A 22,936-nucleotide genomic window follows, 5' to 3' on the forward strand; every position below is an offset into this window, starting at 1 on the left:
GAGAGGGATTATAGACAATGTTAACAAAGACAGGCCTCCCAGTCCAATGAGAGATTTGTGACTGGAATTTGTGACTATCCATACTGAGGAGTCGGTATGGATAGGACTAAGGAATTGTAAGGGTAAAAAGACCCTAATGGGACATCTACAGGCCTCCAAATATCCTGCTAAGTGTTCGGCTGGCGACCGGAAGGTAGCCGGTTCGAATCCCGCTTGGAGTGCATACTGTCGTTGTGTCCTTGGGGCAAGACACTTCACCCACCTTTGCCTGTGTGTAAATATAATGTAATTATGTGAAGCACTTTGGGGTCAATGCAAGTTGACTGAAAATGTGCTATATAAATAAGATTATTATTATTATTATTGTTGTAAGGAGAGGGAGGTAGCGGGAGAGGGGACGAGGAGAGGATTATTGTTTAATGCTATTTAGATAGAGGGAGAAGAGTGGGGTATGAAACTGCATTTGAATTCGGTGGCCTTGCACCCCGCTTGAAATGGTATGAAACTGCATTTGAATTTGGTGGCCTTGCACCCTGCTTGAAATGGTATGAAACTGCACTTGAATTAGGTGGCCTTGCACCCTACTGGAAATGGCATGAAACACCACTTGAATTTGTTCTTGCCCCCTGCTTGAAATGTATGAAACTGCACTTGAATTTGGTGGCCTTGCTCCTGCTTGAAGTGGTAGGAAACTGCCCTTGAATTTGGCGGCCTTGCACCCTACTTGAAGTGGTAGGAAACTGCCCATGAATTTGGTGGCCTTGCACCCTACTTGAAGTGGTAGGAAACTGCACTTGAATTTGGTGGCCTTCAGATTCAGATTAAGATTCAATTTTAATTGGCATTGTCAGTGTACAGTACAGAGACAACGAAATGCATTTAGCATCTCCCTGGAAGAGCGACATAGCAACTGATTTGAATAAATAATAATAAGTGTCCGGGGGGGGGGGGGTGGTGATTGGCAGTCACCGAGGTACGTTGTTGAGTAGAGTGACAGCCGCCGGGAAGAAGCTGTTCCTCGACCTGCTGGTTCGGCAACGGAGAGACCTGTAGCGCCTCCCGGATGGTAGGAGGGTAAACATACCATGGTTGGGGTGAGAGCAGTCCTTGGCGATGCTGAGCGCCTTCCGCAGACAACGCTTGCTTTTGACAGACTCAATGGAGGGGAGCGAGGAACCGGTATGCGTTGGGCAATTTTCACCACCCTCTGCAATGCCTTCCGGTCGGAGACAGAGCAATTGCCATACCATACTGTGATGCAGTTGGTAAGGATGCTCTCGATGGTGCAGTGGTAGAAGTTCACCAGGATCTGAGGAGACAGATGGACCTTCTTCAGTCTCCTCAGGAAGAAGAGACGCTGGTGAGCCTTCTTGATCAGAGTTGAGGTATTGTGGGTCCAAGAGAGGTCATCGGAGATGTTGACTCCCAGGAACCTGAAGCTAGAAACACGTTCCACCTCCGTCCCGTTAATGTGGATGGGGGTGTGCGTGCCGCCTCTGGACTTCCTGAAGTCTACAATGAGCTCCTTGGTCTTCTTGGAGTTAAGGGCCTTGCACCCTGCTTGAAATGGTAGGAAACTGCATTTGAATTTGGTGGCCTTGCACCCTGCTTGAAATGGAATTTTAAGGAATAGCTGTGATTCAACTGCCAGCCCACCAGCCATGAGTGAGCGAGCTGCCAGCACGCCAGGCTTGAGTGACTGAGTTGCCAGACTGAGAATCCATTCGGCCCACAATGTCCATACTAGCCCTCTGGAAACCAGTATCTTCAGCCCACAACACCCATACAAGCACTCCAGAAAGCCCCCCACCCCACCCCTTAGCACTGGCCACCAATATTGGAATTGGTGGAGAGGTGGAATATTGGGTTGGGGGACCAGCCCTGCTGTGTGAACATGGAACCCAATGGGCCCCACTTAGTCTAGTATACTACCAAAACGTTCATCTTGTTTGTTTGTGATTCTGCGTGTTAGTGTGAGATCCCGGAACTACAGCAAAACGGTGCATGATAGCACTACAGTTTTTGGACCACTTTACTCACAATTGCTCTTGTGGTATGTTTTTATCAAGTTTTGGTCAGATTGATGTTATCTTCTATATGTTATTCACATCTTTAAATTTACAAAAGTCCAATTTGAGAAATAATCTCTTGAACACTGCAATGGCAGTTGAGTGGCCGTTTCAGCTATGACGTCAGTATGGGATCTCATTTACATAAACTGCCCATGAACAGAGCTTCACCCAACAATGGCATCACAATGGGTTCTCATTTACATAAACTGCCCATCAACAGTGTTCCACCCAGCGCAATGTGAGATATGTTACATTGTTGTAAGAGTGGGGGAGGGGAAATGTTATTTAAACATTGTGTTTAGTGGGGCAGTGCACTAGGGGAGAGGTGAGGAGCAGGGAGATAGAGGAAGGGGTGGGGAGATGCATGAGGGAGAGAGGGAATGATTGAGGATAGGGAGTGACTGAGGGAGGGAGAGGGAGGGAGAGGTGAGGGAGGGAGCGGAAGAGGAGGGAGAGGGAGTTTATGGTGGAACGGGCTGATTTGGTGAATGGGTGAGTGGTGGAATATTGCTTGGTCTAGTATATTACTAAAACTCTCATCTTGTTTGTACCTATATATATTTGAACTTATATACCTATATTATACCTATATTTAAGCAGAAACAGTACAAGATAGCACAAGAATTTTAGGCCCACCTTACTCGCCATTGTCCTGGGATGTGCAGTAGCAATTTTCATTCACATCAACATTATTTTTCAAGTTGCTGACGTTTAAAACTTAAAATAATTAAAAGAGCGCCCTCACATGCCGTGTTTACTTTACTGGCATCTCAAAGGGCACCCATTGGCTCCATGAATAGGTTTCCATATTTTACAAATGCTTCCATGGGTCCTTTCTGCCCTCTGGCCCTGATCTGTGGTTTGAGCCGGTGCAGGGTCCAAGGGCAGTGAGAGGCTGTGCCAGGGAACCTGGGTGCTTGGGCTGCGGCTGGGGAGGGTCTGGTGGAGGCGGCGCTGCTGCTCCGGGCCAGCTGGGGTTGGGTCTGCGGACAGCGGCGATGCTGCTCCGGGCCTGCGTGGTGGAGGGTGGGGAGCGGCCGCATCGAGTACCCGGGCCCTGGGCGCTGAGGTTGGGGCTGGGTCTCGGAGCAGTGGCACCGCTGCTGCGGGCCCATGGGGAGGGAAAGGACCAGGACCCAGGGCAAGGACTAGGCCACAGCCTCTGCCTCTCCCTCCCTCAGCTTGGAGGTCACTTGACTCATTCCCCCTGACAGCCCCGCCTCAAGTACAACTTCACTGCCGCGTGGTGGAGAATACGGGGCCGCCGGTGGTTTACATCAAAATCCTGGGGAGGTGAGGAGGGAGGTGGGGCGACCGAGGGATGGAGAGGGAGGTGAAAGTGGGGGAAGTGAGGAGGGGCGCATTTGGGGGAAGGGGGGGGGGGGGGATACCATTCAACCAACCAAGTATTAAATTAAAAATTCAGCCACTGACCATCAAACACAAATAAAAAGTGATACCAAGATAATTTTATTATTCTTTATTGCAGAACCGCATTTGCCAAAAGTGGAACAATTACTATGGTACCAAAGCCAGATCCAAACGTTGAACTAGGACAGTATTTAGGCCTTACCACCACAGATGTTTATAAGATTAACAAACTGTATAACTGTGGTATGTATATTATTTATAATATATTTAAGATAATCTTTGTGATCTTTGGATCAGCAACTATAATGAAAGTAGAAATGATCTGATACAATTGAGGAAGGCAGCTTGCAGGGAGTATATATATATATATATATATATATATATATATATATATATATATATATATATATATATATATATATATATATATATATATATATATATATATATATATATATATATATATATATATATATATATATATATACTATACATATATATATATATATACTCCCTGTGTATGCGCGTGCACTCACACACACACACACACACACACACACACACATAGCTGCCACTCAAAGAATCCATTTGGCCCACAATGTCCATACTAGCCCTCTGGAAACCAACCCATAACACCCATACTAGCGCTCCAGAAATTACCCCCCCCCCGCCCACTGGCCACCAATATTGTAATTGGTGGAGGTGGAATATTGCGTTGGGGCCCAGCCCTCCCTTGTGAACATGGGACCCAATGGGTCCCACTTAGTCTAGTGTGTGTGTATGTATATATATGTGTACTAAGTGGGACCCGTTGGGTCCCATGTTCACATGGGAGGGCTGGTCCCCTGACGCAATATTCCACCTCAACACCAATTACAATATTGGTGGCCAGTGGGGGGCTTTCTGGAGCGCTGGTATGGGTTCTTGGGGTGGCAGCTCAGTCCCTCAAGCCTGATGTGCTGGCAACTCACTCACGGCTGGTGGGCTGGCAGTTGACTCATGACTCGGGGTGCAAGGCCACCGATTTCAAGTGCAGTTTCATACCACTTTCAGCAGGGTGCAAGGCCACCAAATTCAGTGCAGTTTCATACCACTTCAAGCAGGGTGCAAGGCTGCCAAATTCAAGTGCAATTTCATTCCACTTCAAGCAGGGTGCAAGGCCACCAAATTCAAGTGCAGTTTCATTCCATTTCAAGCAGGGTGAAACCACCATAAAACCACACAAAACACCAAACTCACAGTTCAGTAGACATTCAGTGTGTTCAGTTGATTCACAGCTCAGACAGAGTCATGACCTCTCCCTCCCCATCATGCAGAGACTGAGCCACACCCACATCTCCGGGTTTTATAACCCCTCCCCTTCCCACCGGAAAAGGTGGGGCCTTCATTGACAGAGAGATTCTCAACATTTAAAATATATATATATATATTTATTAGAAGTAAGTACAATACAGTGGCACAAAATTATTTTAACATATTACATTCTCTGTACAACTTCCTTTTTTATAAAGAGAAAAGTAAGAAGAGAAAAAGGAAAAATAGGTTGTAGAAAGTAAAGGATAGACTAGTGAGCGTGAGTGAAAGACAGATAAAGAAAATAGTGAAAAAAAGAAATGTGAAGAGGGAAGCAGGAGGAAGTTTATTCAATTGCCACAAGGAGATGATTTTTTTATATTCTAGATCGTCTTTCACCCATACCTGAAACTTTTCATTTTCACAATATTATTGCATCACATGAATCCAAGAGATCAATAAATGGGGACCAACTCATTAAGAATTGGTCTTGTTTGTCTATTAGGAGGAGTATCATTTCTTCCAGATGTGCTGTGTCCAACATATTACTGATCCACATTTTAAATGTTGGTACATTAGCATTTTTCCAAAATTTAAGTATGAGTTTTTTTGCTATTATTAACCCATAATTGAAAAATGAGTTTTGGTGTGTATTTAATTTGTTCCCATCTCCACTTACTCCAAATATAATAATTTCTGTATTAGGTTCCATTTTTATCTTAAATAGAATTGAGAATATATCAAATATGTCACACCAAATTTATAGTTTTGTACAAGAAACAAATGAGTGTGTAATATTGGCATTTTGAGAAAGACATTTATCACAGATGGGAGAAATATTTGGATAAAATGTATTCAACCTAGTTTTGGAATAATATAATCTATGTCATATTTTAAATTGAATTAAATTATGTCTAGCGTTGATCGAACATTTATGTATATATACCAAATACCTTTCCCATGTTTCTTTTGAGATTTTTGTCATTAATTCTTTTTCCCAGTCTTCTCTCGTTGCCTCTGTTGATGGTAATTCTATGTTTAAAATACTCGTATATAAGTATGATATAAATTTTTTTGACTCCGCCTTGATATTCATTATTTCTTCCCGTGGGTCTAAAATTATACTTTGAAATCTTGGTATATATTTCTTCATAAAATCTCATACCTGTAGATATTTAAAATATTGGTTGTTATTCAATTTCAATTTTGATTTTAGTTGTTGGAATGATAATAAATTTCCCAATTCATACGTCACCTACCTTTTTAATTCCCACTCTTTCCCATTGTCTATATGTTTTATCCATACCGGATGGTTTATATACTGGGTTATTCACTATTGGTATTAGCACTGATAGGTTTCTTCATTTTAAAGTTAATTTTATTTGTTTCCATATTCGTATTGTATTATGTATAATTAGATTCTTCTTATATAACATATTATTCAGTTTTATTGGGGAGAAGATGATCACTCCTAAATCGGAAGGGGAGCAATCCTCTTTCTCCATTCTTATTAAATTAAATTGGATAGGCATATGGATGAGAAGGGAATGGAGGGTTATGGTATGAGTGCAGGACTAAGGGGAAAAAAGTTGTTCGGCACGGACTTGTAGGGCCGAGATGGCCTGTTTCCGTGCTGTGATTGTTATATGGCTATATGGTTATATGGTTATCCATTCCAACTGTTGAACAGAACTATCCAACTAATAAATTATATTCTTAATATGCACTGCCCAATAATAATATAGAAAATTAGGCAGTGCAAATCCCCCCACCTCTTTGGGTTTGCACAAGTGATTTTTTTAAATTCTATAATCCCAAATAAAATTAGAAATATTCATGTCTAATTTTTAAAAAAAAAGTGTTTTGGTATATATATATTGGTATAGATTGGAATAAATATATTATTTGTGGTAGAGCTATCATTTTTATAGCATTTATTCTGCCGATTAATGATAGTGGGAGCGTTCTCCAAAATGTAATCAGAGAATTAAATTTATTTAATAATGGTGTAAAATTAGCGTTAAATAATAGTAAGATTAAACGAGAACTTACCAGTTTGGAGGTTGTTCGTTATTTTATGAGGAGTAACGTTGAGGGAATACGTGAAGAACCCCGCTCGGACGCATGCGTGTTATTCTTCAAAGCAGCGGTGTGAAATCACAGATAACTGTAATGACTAAACATAGTAAGATTGGAGAAGAGATACCAGTTGAGTATATGATCAAGGGTGGGAGCGGAGGGCACGTCTTCCCTCAACGTTACTCCTCATAAAATAACGATCAAACTTCAAACTGGTAAGTTCTCGTTTAATCTTACTATTTTACTTCGGAGTCACGTGAGTGACTATGTGAAGATTTTAAAGCTCTGTGATTTCATGCCGTGGAAACGAGTCCATGCATCACATCTGCCTTGATTATGGGGAGAATAGTGTTAACATTATTAGACATCAATACGATATTGAGAAACAATGATAAATTTATTAACACCAAATTATAGCCCCTATTTATGGGGTAAAATCATATTACAGAACTTAAAATTGTTTCTGCAAATGTTCCAGGTTCAATTACTGGTTTGTTATAAAATCGTTGGAAAGTTTTCTCCGTTGACCAACCTGCTGTCTTGAGGATTTGGTCCATAGGAACATCAACTTCATAGCTGCCGATGTAGCTGCAGCCCTGGTGGAATGAGATATTAAAATGTTAGTGTCTACTCCAGCCTTTATTAGGACCTGTTTTAGCCATCTCTTGTACTTCCGGTGGTGCTGGTGTCAGCAGCCTCCACCTGCAGACGGTATCTTTTTGTTTTTTTGTTTATTTAGTTATGAAAAAGTCTGTTTTTTTGGTGTTTTTATGTGGGGGAAGAGGGCACGGTGCAGGGGATACCGTCCTTCATCCGCTTCCCTGGTGAGGACGCGACTATTATTCGAGTCGCGTCCTCGCCCCCCCCCCCCTCCCCCCACAGCGGCCTACCTACCTGGATTGGCGCAGCCTTTCCTGCCGGGATCGACCGGAGCTCCAGCAGCGGCGTGACAGCGCTGGAACATCGCGGGGCTGGCGATGCCTTACCAGGGGTCGCCGTCTGGAGCCCGGAGTGCTGGACCTGCTGCACCGACATCCTGGAGCTGCGGTTTGCGGAGCTCCCAACGCGGGTGGCGCTGATGGACAGCGCGGGGTCCTGTGACTCTGCCCGGCTCGGCCTGTGGACTCACGAGCTGCAGACTCCAGCAGCGGGAGGCGGCTATCAGGTGGTCCGGGCCGCTGAGGAGGAGGATGTTCACCATCAGGGTTCGGCGTCGTCATTCCACCACCCCGGCGTGAGGGTCTGAACATCGGGCCATCCGGGGCGGCGACTGCGCGTGCTCGGAAGGCCCCGACCACGGATGAACACGGAGGGGAGGCTGGCTGGACTATGGTGCCATCCTCACCTTGGTGCCATTTATGTTATGTTGTGTAGTGGACTTTCTGTGTTTGTGCTTTTTTAAAAATTCAATTTCAATTTTATTTTTAATATGTTTTATTATTTATTTATTATTATTATTTTTTTTAATGATTTTTTTTATGATACTGCCTGTAAGGGAAATTCATTTTGTTGTCTCAAATTGAGACAATGACAATAAATTTGAATACAATACAATACAATACAATGGTCTGGACTGTCACTTTTTGTGGCTGTTTGTAGCTGATTAAAAGTGCCATTTCTTTGCCTCTGATGATCTTAGTATACTCCATATATAATAGTAAGTGTGTTACAATACAGAGACGATAATCTGTCGGGTAGGCCCTGAATTCTATCGTTAGGCCTGCTGACCCCTGTCTGTTCTGTTTGACTAATTAATTGATGTGAAAAGTTAAATTTCCAGATGAAATAGTCATGTTGTCCAGCATTAGTTTCTGTAGCGACTGGACCCTTTGTGCCGTGACCAAGGCCATCAGCATGATTGTTTTCATAGTCAGTTTCTGTAGGGACAGAGCTGTAGCTGGAGACCAGTTTCTTAACATGGTCAGTACAATGCTCACATCCCATATTTGGGAATACCTGGTTCTTGGGGGATTAACATTAAAAATGCCCCGCATGAGTTTGGTTACCAGGGGGTGTGTCCCAACAGAATGCCGCTCTGTTCCTTTCCACAGGTATGTTGACAGAGCACTTCTGGCGCAGTTGATGGCACTATAACTAAGCCCCTCATCGTAATGGAGGCTTGCCAGGAATCCCAGAACAAACGGGATGTTCATAGATCTGTGGATGATGTTATTGTTGTGACAGTACGTTCCCCATTTCTTGATGTACACCAAGTACTGTTTTTTGGTGGACTGTCTGTGGGCCGCTGAAATAATATCCACTGTTCAGTCCGTCAGTCCCAGGTGTAGTAGAGGTGCTTTCAAACTCTACAAATTAATCGGTTTGTATAATTATGACATGGGTGACTTTCCCTTGTTACGGGATGAACCAGTAAATTAGGTCTATGATGGATGGTGATGCATGGTTCTAATACCATGTCGAGTATCACCGGGAACCATGGTTGAGTAGGCCAATCGGATACTATCAAAATACCAGACGCAGAGTCTTGCTGTATTTTCCTTAATACCCGACTGATGAGGCACAAAGGAGGGAATGCATAAATAAACAATTTCCCCCAATGCAGCGAAAATGCATATGTTGCCGCTGCCCCAGGGTCTGGTTCCCATGAAACATAATTCGATAACTGGTGATTGAGCATGGATGCGAATAGATCGATATCTGGTGTTCCATACCATGCTGTAATTTTAGCAAATACATTTTTATCTAACATCCATTCAGTGTTTTCATTGAATTTGCGTGACCTGGTGTCTGCCACTAAATTTAGTTTACCTGGTAAGTAGGTAGCTGATATCCAAATATCTCTCTGGATACACCATTGCCAAATTGTGTTGGCCAGATTGTCACATGATGTCGATTTGTTTCCACCCATATGGTTGATATATGCTACCACGGTGGTGTTGTCAATTTGTAGTCTAACATGCTGGTGATATAACCCAGAACAATATGACTTAAGGCCATGGAATGCACTTAACATCTCCAGGTAGTTTATGCCCAGTGTTTGTAATAATGATGCCTCCTGTGCATTCCACCTCCCTCCACAGCTGGAGATGGAATTGGTAGCACCCCAACCAAGTGCACTGGCATCAGTTTGTAGTACCATAGACTGGTTGCTGATAATGATTGGATTGGAACAATGCCTAATGTTATCTTCCCACTATATTAGTTCCATTATAGCTTCTGTTGGTTGCTTCATTGGTCTGTCAAAATGACCACCATTAATTTTGAGTGCTCGTATTTTCGCCCTCTGTAAATTTCGATAATGTAAAGGTCCGAATTGTGTGGCTGGAAACGCAGCCACTATTTTGCCAATTATTCTTGCTACCAGTCTGATGGATGGTTTAGTGATGTCAATGATTTTGCTGCAAGCCTCTATTAAGGCTGTAACCTTTTCTATCGGCAAAGTCACTGACATGTGAACTGAGTTAATGGTGAACCCCAGATAATCCATTGTGGTTGAAGGCGTTAATTTAGATTTAACTGGATGGATGATGAACCCCAGTGTTTCAAATAATTGTTTTGTGGCTGTTACTGCTTGTTTAGCCAATTCCAAAGATTTGCCCATAATAAGTATGTCATCTAGATATGCCATTACCATGTGTTTTTGTTTCCGCAGAAACGCTAGGGCTGGTTTCAAACTTTTAGTGAACAGCCTGGGGGCTGATGTTAGGCCATTAGGTAGTGCCCTGTACTTCCAGTGCTGACCCATCCAGTTGAATTTTAAATAACATCTGTGGTCACCTCTTATGGGTACTGTATAGGAAGCATCTTTTAAATCGATGCTTGCCATGTAGTAACCTTTGGAAATCAATTGCTTAGCAGTAACAAAGGTTTCCATCTTGAAATGAATATATTGTACAAAAGTATTCAAATTAGTCAAATCGATGATGATGCGGCAACCACCATCTTTCTTGTTTTTGATAAAGATATTGGACACGATTTCCTGTGATTCGTGTTGGGTTTTCTCAATTACTCCTTTTTTATAAAGCCACTGTAGTTCAGCATGTGCTTTTGATTTTTCTTTGCCTGTAAGCACGAACATTCGGTTTGGTACATGCTGAACTGGAGGGTTATGTTTTTGTATAAATTCTGTGGTATAACCCTGGATACTGCTTAAAATATAAGTGCCGGTAGTTAACTTATTCCATGCATCCAGATAGAAGTGTAATCTCCCACCAACCTCCATGCTCCCTTCAATTCGTAAGGAACCAGACCCACCTACCTCCATGGTTACCAGTGGTAGGTTTGTTACTTTTTCGGCATCCTCCGTGGGCGTTGAGGCGCTGGTGTCTGGGTCTGTAGTTGGGTTGGTGTTGAGGGTTTGCGCATTTTGCAGGAAGGCCGGTCTGGGCCATGGCCTAAAAAAGACCAATGTTGAGTGTTCCTGGCCTTCGAGCTTTCACCAGTTTATCTTGGCCGACTGTGGACAACGACCCTAAACATACAGCCAGAGCTACAATGGAATGGTTTAGATCAAAGCATATTCATGTGTTAGAATGGCCCAGTCAAAGTCTAGACCTAAATCCAATTGAGAATCTCTGGCAAGACTTGAAAATTGCTGTTCACAGACGCTCTCCATCCAATCTGACTGAGCTTGAGCTATTTTGCAAAGAAGAATGGGCAAACACTTCAGTCTCTAGATGTGCAAAGCTGGTCGAGACATACCCCAAAAGACTTGCAGCTGTAATTGCATCGAAAGGTGGTTCTACAAAGTATTGACTCAGGGGGGCTGAATACTTTTGCACGCCACACTTTTCAGTTTTTTATTTGTAAAAAAATTTGAAAACCTTGTATCATTTTCCTTCCACTTCACAATTTTGCACCACTTTGTGTTGGTCTATCACATAAAATCCCAATAAAATACATTTACGTTTGTGGTTGTACTGTATATATATTTATATACACACACACACACACATATAATAATAATATATATATATATATATATGCTCTTCCCCACCCACACTACAGCCCTCTCACCCCCCACCCCCTGACCACCCACCACCTCCCCACCACACATCGCCCCGTCCCCAGTCCACCCACCTGCCTTCCTCCAGCCCCAATCCCCATCCCTTCCGGGTGTTCACCACTCCCTTGACCTCCCACACCGAATGGTCTGTCCTCAGCAGAGGTCTTACCTTTGTCCCCCTCTGTCCCCACCTCAATGAGTTCCGCGCCCACCACGACTTGGAGCTCTTCTACCGTCGCCTCCGCCTCACAGCGTTCTTCCATGGGAAGGAGTCCTCGCCCCCCATTGATGATCCCTTTTCCCGTCTCCAATGCACCCCCTCCTCATGGAACCCCCATGCTGGCCCCCCGGCTTTAGAACTCTTCATCCAAAACTGCCGTTGCGACATCAACCACCTCAACTTCTCCACTCCCCTGTCTCACTTCAATCTCTCCCCCCCTGAACACACTACCATCGACTCACTCTACAACAACCCTGATTGGGTTATCAAACCAGCCAACAAGGGAGGTGCCTGGTAGCCTGGCGCGTAGATCTCTACAATGCTGAGGCCACACGCCAACTCTCGGACACCTCTACCTACTTACCCCTGGACCATGACCCCACTGACGAGCACCAGGCCACCATCTCAAGCACCATCACCGACTTCATCAACTCCACCCCCCCTCCCCCCGGCCGGCACTGTCGCGCTGGCGGAAGACACAGATCGGCTGGTCCCCCGTTGCTTTTCGCCGTCCAAGCAGGCTTGCACTCTACCAAACTCCCACGCGCCAACGTACTGTCGGCCCGCAGGCACATTGTGGGTGTATGCAGCGTCTCGAGGGACGTACACAAAGCATTGACGTCGTACGCAGTGTCTTGACGCCGTACGCCTACCGCGTGGTGTTGCGCCATGTCGTTAGGCCACGCCCCCTTGCAACCTCGCGTTACGGGAACAGACCCAACGGGTCTGCACTTGGTCTAGTATATATATATATATGTGTGTGTGTGTGTGTATATATATATATATATTTGTGTGTATGTGTATATATATATATATGTGTGTGTGTGTGTTAAATTTTGGTGAGCTTTAGCAAAATCTGAAAATGTATTTACAAGTCACCAGAAGGAATTTGGGAAAAATATGGAAGCAAATTTGACGCGGAAAAACAAAACTTTGTGATTGTTAAAGATAAACAATATCAACATTATGTTCAATGATATGTAATGTGAATGTTCTACTGTATGACGTAAATGTAAATGGTTTGTATCCTACCAAGGATATCCTCTTGAGAGATGCAACGTTTGAAGTCAGTTGGTAATTCTAAGTAGGGAGAATAAATCTAGTATTTGGATTTTCTAGAAGCATTGATAGAGGGAATTCTATAATGTCACTCGTATGGAAAGAAGTGTTCATTTCTATCCTGTAATAGTGGCAATATGCTCTTCATTTCTTCTCAACTGTTCCTCTTTTTTCTATATCTTCCCATGAACTGCAACATTTAAAATTCACCACCTCCTTCGCTCACTTTCACTAATTTGCTTAGGGAGACAAAACTCCCCAAATTTTCTTTACTCCAGCTGAATATTACATAATGTTCAATTCCATTTGCAACTCCTGTGCAAATGAAGTAGCTCATACTGAGCAGAAGTCAGAGAAACACAAAATTGCAAATGGTGGAATCTGGTGGAGTGCTGTCAGCGCACCTGTTAGTATCTGGAGAAAGAAGGGACAGGTGACGTTTTAGGTTGGGACCTTTGTTCAGACATTGCAGTATTGGAGAAAGCTGGTAAAAAAGAGTTGGGGACAGACAAAACCCAACAAGTGACAAGTGGATGCAGGTGAGAGGGGTTTGATTGACAGATGACAATGGCAGTAAGTCTGGGTCCAAACATTGTCCAACAGCAGGGAGCATTTACGGACATTTTTAACCTCTCACTGCTCTGCTCTGAGATACCCACTTGCTTCAAAAAGACCAGAAAAGCAAGATCTCATGCCTCAATGACTACTGTCCCGTGGCTTTGACATTCACCATCCTGAAGTGCTTCAAGAGGCTGGTTATGGCATACATTAACTCCAGCCTACCAAGCAGTCTTGATCCACTGCATAACAGGTCTGAAGCTGATGCCATCTTCCTGGTCCTACACTCATCTCTGGAGCACTTGGATAAGAAGGACATCTACATCAGATTCCTATTCATGAACTATAGTGTTGCAGTCAATATCATTATCCTCATGGCTAGTTTTCACGGGGCGACTTGACGCAAGACGTAGCCAGAGTGGAGTGGTCGTGGTCTAGCACGATATCACACGATATAACGGGGGTAGAGTAAAGAGTTCCCACGGTACTCGGCAATTCTGTCATTTGTGCGAGTGACTTGTCCATCTCCCGATCTTTCCGAATGAACATCGTGGACTGTAGTGTAGTTAATCACGTGGCACAAATGATGTTACTTTGTTGTCACACACTATATTCGTTTTTTTCACCCGAGCTCTTTAATGAGCTGAAGAATAATCTGTGTGTTTTTAGACAAATGTTGTTTGGTGTGATGCACCTTCTCTCAATATGTGCAAGAAGTCGTCTTTTTATTTTGTCAAATATGAATAAACACTGTATCTCACATTGACCGTGATGATTGTGTTATTTTATGATCTACTGAGAGGTGAAACTTTCAGCCTGAAGAAAGCTCTCGACCCGAAACGCCACCCGTTCCTTCTTTCCAGAGATGCTGCCTGTCCCGCTGAGTTGCTCCAAGCAACTGGTGTCTATCTTCAAAGGACTGACTAGGACTGCCTCTCTCTCTCTCTCTCTCTCTCTCTCTCTCTCTCTCTCTCTCTCTCTCTCTCTCTCCCCTCCCTCTCTCTCACACAGGCATGAATGGATGAACTCCGCGGGCCAGGCAGCATCTACGGAGGGAAATGGACAGCCTCTCCCCCCCCTCACCCCAACTCCCACCCACACACACGAATGCTGGAGAAACTCAGCGGGGCGCAGCGGGGCCGAAACGTTGTCTATTTCCTTCGTTCCATAGATGCTGCTGCACCCGCGGAGTTTCTCCAGCATTCGCATGTGTGGGGGGAGTTGGGGTTGGGGGGGGGGGGGGGGAGAGAGAGAGAGACATAAGGCAGCCTGAAGAATGGGTCGCCTGTCCATTTCCCTCCGTAAATGCTGCCTGGCCCGTGGAGTTCCTCCATTCATGCCTGTGTGAGAGGGAGGGAGGGAGGGAGAGAGAGAGAGAGAGGCACACGCAAGGTGGACGCGATATCTCACCTGCCTGTTTCAGTGACAGACACCCACCGCCAGTAAATGAAGACACCCCCATCTGTCTCCCCCTCCTCTCCCTTGACTCCCCCACCTTTCCCTCCCAACTCCAGTCCTGTCCCGACCCCCTAGGAAACTGAAGGTTTCCCGCTGTAATTAAAGAGTTCCCACGGTAGACTGTAAAACTGGGACCCTGGTTCTGGACTCCCCCAACATCGGGAGCATTCTTCCTCCATCTAGCCTGTTCAATCCCGTAGATACAATTAGACAGGTATCTAGTTATTTAATTCAATTAATGATTTCTATCGCCCAGCCTCTCATCTTTCAATCGGGTTCGGCCAGGAAGGAACTGCAGATGCTGGATTAAAACGAAGATAGACACAACATGTAACTCAGCGGGACAAGCAGCATATCAGAAGGGTCTCAACCCGAAATGTCACCCATTCCTTCTACCCAAAGATGTTGCCTGCCGCCGAGTTACTCCTTCTCTTTAAACCGGCATCTGCTGTTCCTTCCGACACATACACAAGAAATAAGCAACTTTTCGGGCCGAAACATTGCCTATTTCCTTCGTTCCATAAATGCTGCTGCACCCGCTGAGTTTCTCCAGCATTTGTGTGTGTGGGTGGGAGTTGGGGGGGGGTAGAGAGATAAGGCAGCCTGAGGAAAGGCTCGCCTGTCAATTTCCCTCCGTAGATGCTGCCTGGCCCGCGGAGTTCCTCCAGTTAGAAACTGCTTTCAGACAAAAAGAGACACACTGACATTAATTAAATGCTTGTTAGCTAGTTTTATTAGATTTGTATGTAAATAGCAAACTGGCTGGATTCACTCTATCCAACTTTGCAGGAGTTCCCACGATGACCGCAAGAGTTACTACGGATATCGCACTGGCCACTACGTTCATAAAATGTTGCAATGCTCAACCACAAGTGTACAAGTCACTCTTGGACAAATTCAAACATGTTTGAATTTTCTCCCGAGTACCCAAGTTACACGATTACCTGCCGTTAGCGCCATGGTGGTCCACGAATGCCGTACTGTTACCGCACGAGGTTCACATGATGTTAAACTCTGGTTACCTCTTGCGTCAAGTCGCCCCGTGAAAAGGGGGTTTAACCAAGCTCATCTCCTTACCTGTGGAACTTGGTTTGAGCGACTGGAACTGGAACAGGAACCTCTGAAACTGGGTCGTCTCCTCCTAACCCACTGACCACAATCAGTGAGGATAGATGGCAAATCATCCTCCATAATAATTCTCAACCTTGGTGCCAACAAGGATGCATTCTCAGAACCGACTATACTCACGATTGTGCAGCCAAATACCAATCTACCTCAATCGACAAGATTGCAGATGACAGCACTGTAGTGGGCCGGATATTGAATAATGATGAGTACAGGAAGCTGATTGAGAACCTGTAACTTGGTGCCAAGACAACAACCTCCCACTCAATGTTATCAAGTCAAAGGGGATAGTGATTGACTTCAAGTTCGTAAGAATAAATATCACCAGCCATTTGACCTGGATCAGCCACATCAAAGCCATGGCCAGGAATGCTTCTACTTCCTTAGAAGGAATAAGAAGTTTGGCATGTCTCCAACAACACCCACCACTTCTAGAGATGTGCCGTATAATGTATCTTCTTGGGATGCATCATCCATGACCACAAGAAATTGCAGAGATCATGGCCATAGTGCAGACATCACCCAAACCAGCCTCTTCTATCGATTCTACATTTAACCTGCCTCGGCAAGGCCATCAGGATAATCAAAGACCAGTCTCACCTCGGTTACTCCGCCTTTTCCCCTCACCAACCAGACAGGAGATACAGAATTTGAAAATGCATACCTCCAGATTCAGGAACAGTTTCGGCCATTATCAGGCCATTAAGCAGTTCTTTCATCAGCTAGAGCGTGGTCCTAATCTCCCATCTATGAGATCAAAGGTTCAGATAATTGGCATAGGAAATAGAATGGGACGGGGTTCTTGGAAGCTCCTGATGGGGTTAGGGTGTTGGAAATGAGAATGTTGCTTCTCTACAATGGAACTGAGGCATGTAGGTACAGTATTGGTTGATTATTGTCACAGGTTGGTTGTTATTCACACAGATGCAGTGAAAAGCTTTAGTTTGCATGCTATCCAGTCAAATGAAATGGTACTATACATATGTATACTCAAGCTATAAATCAGTACAAAAGGTAGTGCAGAGAGAACATTTTCATAATGCAGAATATAGTATATAGAATAAACACCAATGTCCACAATGAGTAGGTTGGAAGATTCTAACTTATGAGAGGATTGTTCAGTAGTCTGATAGCAGCAGGAAAAAAGCTTTTGCTGAATCTGGTGGTACGTGCTTTCGAGCTTGGAATGTATATAATGTAATTAGAATATGTTATGTCTGGTGCGAGGGGCGCATGCTCTGGAGGAGACTCATGGTAGTGTCCAGCAATAAAGAAGCTTGTTAGTTTACTCCTGTATCTGAGAGTTCTTTTGAGTCAGTTCCAAGTACCCAAAATACACTACAATTGGCGACGAGGATGGGATAGAGTTTGTGAACTCACCCACAGGACTGTTTTGCAACACACAGGATTGTTTAACAGTTTGAACTGTAGATACGGATTCGCAGTTGTTTGCGAGCTGGACAAGAGAGGCCTGCAGATCCCTCTATGCCGGGGACTGCATTTAAAACATCAGCTGTACAAGTCGGCGAGTTTTGTCAGGCTATCTCTATGTTGTGTCTACGTGGCAAGATGTCGTCCTTCAGATTGTTACTCATTTTAGACTGAGTTGATTTCTTTTTGTCAAATTCTTCAAGCTGAATAGTCTTTGTAAAAATTTTAGGTGAATTGTTTCTATAGATACTACCCAATTTCTATTTTGGCACCATTGATGCTGATTGGAACATCTACTCCACCTCGCTTCCTAAAGTAAATTATGATGTTTTATGACATTGAGGAAGGCGCTGTTAGCTGGAGACCATGTTAGAAAATGTTCTCCTTCTCGTATTCCATCCCACTACTCCATCTCATCATTGTTCGTGATCCAGCCCACCACAGTGTCATCTGCAAACTTGGAAATGGAATCAAAGCAGAATTTGGCTGCATAGGTTTGAGTATATAGGAAACATACTGAGGGGCTGAGAACGCATAGTTGTATGGAAATTATTGTAGACCTGTTTTGTCACCTATCCTCATGATTATAGACAATACACAATAGACAATAGGTGCAGGAGTAGGCCATTCGGCCCTTCAAGCCAGCACCGCCATTCAATGTGATCAAGGCTGATCATCCCCAATCGGTTCCTGCCTTCTCCCCATATCCCCTTACGAGCCCTATCTAGCTCTCTCTTGAAAGCATCCAGAGAACATGCCTCCACCACCCTCTGAGGCAGAGAATTCCACAGACTCACAAGTCTCTGTGAGAAAAACTGTTTCCTCGCCTGCGTTCTAAATGGCTTACCCCTTATTCTTAAACAGTGGCCCCTGGTTCTGGACTCCCCCAACATCGGAAACATGTTTCCTGCCTCTAGCATATCCAAACCCTTCACAATCTTATATGTTTCATTAAGATACCCTCTCATCCTTCTAAACTCCAGAGTGTACAAACCCAGCCGTTCCATTCTCTCACCATATGACAGTCCCGCCATCCCGGGAATTAACCATGATTGTTATCTATGGGTCAGAAAGTCAAGGTTCCAGCAATAGAAAAGGGTGCTGACTACCAAGTCCAGAAGTTTAGAGATGAGTTTGGTTGGGATTAGTCAAAAATAGGCATCTTACTAGGCTGCCATTGATTATGGAGGGGTGCAAGGCCAGAGAGATGGTGTCTGCCGTGGACCTGCTGTGACTGGGCAAATTGCACTGGATCGTTGCTGGCTGGGAGGCTGGTGTTAGTGTGCACTATCATCAGCCTTTTGAAGCACTTCACAATGGTGAATGTCAGAGCCACTGGACAATAATCATTAAGGCACACTACCTTGTTTTTCTTTGGCACTGGTGTATAATAGTGATCTTCTTAAAGTAGGACCTTAAAATAAAGCAGAAAGAAGTTACATTTATCTGTGAATGCTTTTGCCAGTTCACCCAGCCAGGTCCTGAGGAGGCAGTTGCTCTTTGCTGTTACACTGTCAGGAATGTAACCAATGACCACAGTGACCATGGGAACAGGCATACCGAAGGCTCTTGGGGCAGATTATGTCAATCCACCGACGTTATGTTCAAATCGAGTATAGATTGCATTGAACTCATTCGGCAGGGACACACTGCTGGAGATACTACCCATTTTCACTTGGTGGCTGATTATAGCATATCAGTCTTGCCACAATCAATTGGTGTCTATGGTTATCTCAGGACTTCTGCTTGGTTCAAAATTCCCTCATGGCATTTTAATGGCATAGAGACTGTCAGAAATAGATTTCTTGTACAGCTGTGAGACTGGAGGAGACTATTTAATACAGAGAAATGTAAAATAAGAATAGTTTCAAAAGTGAAGTAAATCAATTGGGCTCCGTAGTGTATAGCACTCCCATGGTAGCTATAAGTATTTAAGACATAAAGTTAACATCTTTCTTTTCTATTCTAGATGCACTTTAAATTATTCTAGCCAAGATATTGTAATATATCTGCAATGCATGTTTGTAATATGGGGTATCAAAACTCTGCTTTTCAATTTTTTTCCAGTTAAATGTGGAAATATGTTAATTAAGATGTCTGGAAGTTTTACCTCCCCAAATTTCCCAGCGGACTATCCCAATAATGCTGACTGCAGGTGGATAATTAGATCAAAACGCAGATACAAGGTATGTAAACACTCCTGGAAAGGGGCGAACGGGCCGAAAGAAATTCACAGACATCTTTAAGTACATTTTCTTTCAATTTGTTTCTGCTTTTCACAATGAGTGCCAACAGTACTAGAAAATCAAAAATAGTTACATTTGCTCTAAACCAATTTTTCCAGACTGGAACCCTTATTGAACGTAAAGGTCCAATTACATCAGGTATTCCCAAAAGGAATAACATAGACCACCCATTGGAATATGGTGTTTTATTCATCTAATAACATACGAAGAATGAAAAAAATGGATCGACCTTTGAAGGAGAATCCATTTGACTGCCCTTGCAGTCTATTGTTTCCAATAATTTTACCGAGCAATATTGAGATCTGAAAAGAACAGGAAAAAGACAGCATGTATAAATGTAGATAAATGAGATGCGACCCGATGGCAGCAATTCATTGGATTGCTGGAGCAGCATAACTCAAATAACTTGGTCCAGCTTGAGCTCAACCTTCTCTCATCCCCTCAAACTTGGCCTTACCCCAGTTGAGCATTTTAACACGTGGACCCTCTCCATCCCTATCCATAACTATCTTAAACCTAATCAAACTGTGGTCACTGGTCCCAAAAGGCTCCTCCACACACAGTTCATTAACTTGCCCGTCCCAATTTCCCAATACTAGATCCAGCATTGCCCCCTCATGAGTGAAGGTCTCCACATACTCCTTAAGAAAACTCTCATCATCCCTTTCTTGTTCCTCAGCTCCACCCATAGAGCCTCACTAGACAAAGCGTCTGTAATGTCACCTCTGAACACAGCCGTGACATTCTCCTTAACCAATAATGCAACACCCCCCCCTTCCTCTTTTTCCTTCAACCCTGTCTCTCCTGAAGCTCCTGTACACTGGAACATTGATTGAGCTGCTGGTCCTGCTCATCCCTTAACCAGGTTTCAGTCATGGCTACCACGTCCCAGTTGCTCATACCTATCCATGACCTGAGCTCATCAGCCTTACCCATCAGGCCCCTCGCATTAAAATATGTGCAGTTTCAACCAACCCTTCCTCCTTGCTCTCCACCTTTCACCTGCCTATTATGTCCACTAACCTTTCCCTCACCACCATCCATATGAACATCGAGCCTCTCACGTGCCACGAGATCCCACCTCCATGCCAATCAAATTTAAACCCTCCCGTGTTGCATTAGCAAACCTTCCCGCTAAGATTTTGGCCCCCCTCCAGTTTAGGTGTAACCCGTCCCTTTTACACAGGTCACCGCTGCCCTGGAAGAGATCCCAATGATCCAGAAATCTGAATCCCTGCCCCCTGCACCAAATCCTCAGTCACACATTAATTTCCTCTATCTTCCTATTCTTACCTTCACTAGCACGAGGTACGGGAAGTAATCCTGAGATCACTGCAGGTCCTGTTTTTCAGTCTTCTGCCCAATTCCATAAATTCTTGTTGCAGAACCTCCATCGTCTTCCTACCTATATCAATTGTGCCAACAGGCACAACAACCTCCGACTGCTCCCCCTCACTCTTGAGGATGCGGTGCAGTCACTCTGAGACGTCCTGGACCCTGGCACCATCACAACATCCTGGAGTCTCACCTACCGCCACAGAATTTCCTGTCCACAACTCTGATAATGGAGTCTTCCACCTCTATGGCTCTGCCTGATGTCATTTTTTTTCCATTGAGCCTTGGCCCCCACTCAATTTGTTGTGTCATCCACTCCCAAGAAGGTGTACCTGTTTTCATTAGGTACAGCCACCGAGGTCTCCTGCATTCCACTGCACTGTTTTCTCTCCCCCACTACACTGGTTTCTCTTCCCCCACTCCACTGCATTGTTTTAGATGGATCCCTCACCTCTGTCTCCACTGTGTCTGATAATTCTCCTTTCACTCCCCTCCCCAGGTGAAACAAGGATAGTTCCCTTGGTACTTATGTTTTACTCATCAGCATCCACATCCAATTCCCTTACACTTCTGCAACCTTCAAAGTGTTCCATCACCAGTCACATCTTCCCACCTCCACCCCTTTCCATTACCATAGAGACCACTCCTTCCACAACCCTTTGGTTCACACATCTCTTTCCATCCAACCTGCTGTCCTTGGGTACTTTCTCTGCAACCACAGGATATGTAACAACTGTTCCTTTGTGTCCTTCCACACTTCCTTTCAGGGAGCATAGCAGCCCTTCCAGGTGAGAGAGGTTCACATGCACCTCCGCTAACCTCATCTACAGCAATAGGTTGTGGCTATGTGGCCTCCTTTATATCGGCACAACTGAGTATAGACTAGGCGCCTGTGTCACAAAACACACACTCAGTCCGCCAAGGCCTGCTGGATCTCCCAGTCGCTAAACACTTTAACACCCTTTTCCACAGAAACCTTTCTGTCCTCGGCTTCCTACATTGCTTACGTCTAGAGTCGCCAGACACAAACTGGAGGAATAACATATTTTATTCTGTCTTTATAGCTTACAACCCAGTAATATGAACATTGAATTCTCCAATTTTACGTAACATGATTCTTTTTTCCCTCCTTCTGTTGCCTGTGCCCCCTAATCCAGTGTACACCCATATCTCCCACTTCACCCCCTCCCCCTTGTGCACTGCCCCCCCCCCCCCCCCAATCCCACTGTCTAGATTTATATTTCATTGACACTTTTTTGATCTCTTGTCTGTCACGCATCTGCTAATCAAAACATTTCCCTCACCCACATCCACCTATCATTTGCCAGGTTTTTGTCCCAGCCCATCTATGTTCCCCTCAATCAATCTGAGGAAGGGTTCTAATCTAAAATGTCACCTGTCCATGTCTTCCAGAGATACTGCCTTACTAGCTGAGTTACTCCAGCACTTCTTTTTCTCTGCAAGGTGCTAGGATTTGCAACTTGTTTTGTCTCTATGCTAAAATTGAACCTGACAACATCATAATGAGCTAATCAGATCAAAGCACTGTAGTCCTGTCATATCCCATATTGAATTGTGGTATATATGATTACATTGTTATTTGGGGGTAGAGATCAATGAACATAGTCCTGCTAAAAAATGCAGGACTATAATGCTGAAGATTTGTGCTTTAGAACACTAGCGGCCAAATAAAAGAGCACGTTGCAATGAATCTGTAATCTGG

General features: G+C 44.2%; 1 protein-coding gene across 1 annotated transcript in view; it reads left to right on the forward strand.

Annotated features, from left to right (window-relative positions):
* Window positions 1-22,936, forward strand: part of LOC129706008 (low choriolytic enzyme-like) — a 101,581-nt gene that overhangs the window by 62,397 nt on the left and 16,248 nt on the right. Inside the window, exons 11-12 of the mRNA XM_055649979.1 lie at window positions 3,562-3,686; window positions 19,700-19,818. Of these exons, the coding sequence (XP_055505954.1) occupies window positions 3,562-3,686; window positions 19,700-19,818 (244 nt within the window). The remainder of the gene's footprint in view (window positions 1-3,561; window positions 3,687-19,699; window positions 19,819-22,936) is intronic.

This window comes from Leucoraja erinacea, chromosome 18 (genome assembly GCF_028641065.1).
Source record: "Leucoraja erinacea ecotype New England chromosome 18, Leri_hhj_1, whole genome shotgun sequence".
In the NCBI taxonomy this organism is placed as follows: domain Eukaryota; kingdom Metazoa; phylum Chordata; class Chondrichthyes; order Rajiformes; family Rajidae; genus Leucoraja; species Leucoraja erinaceus.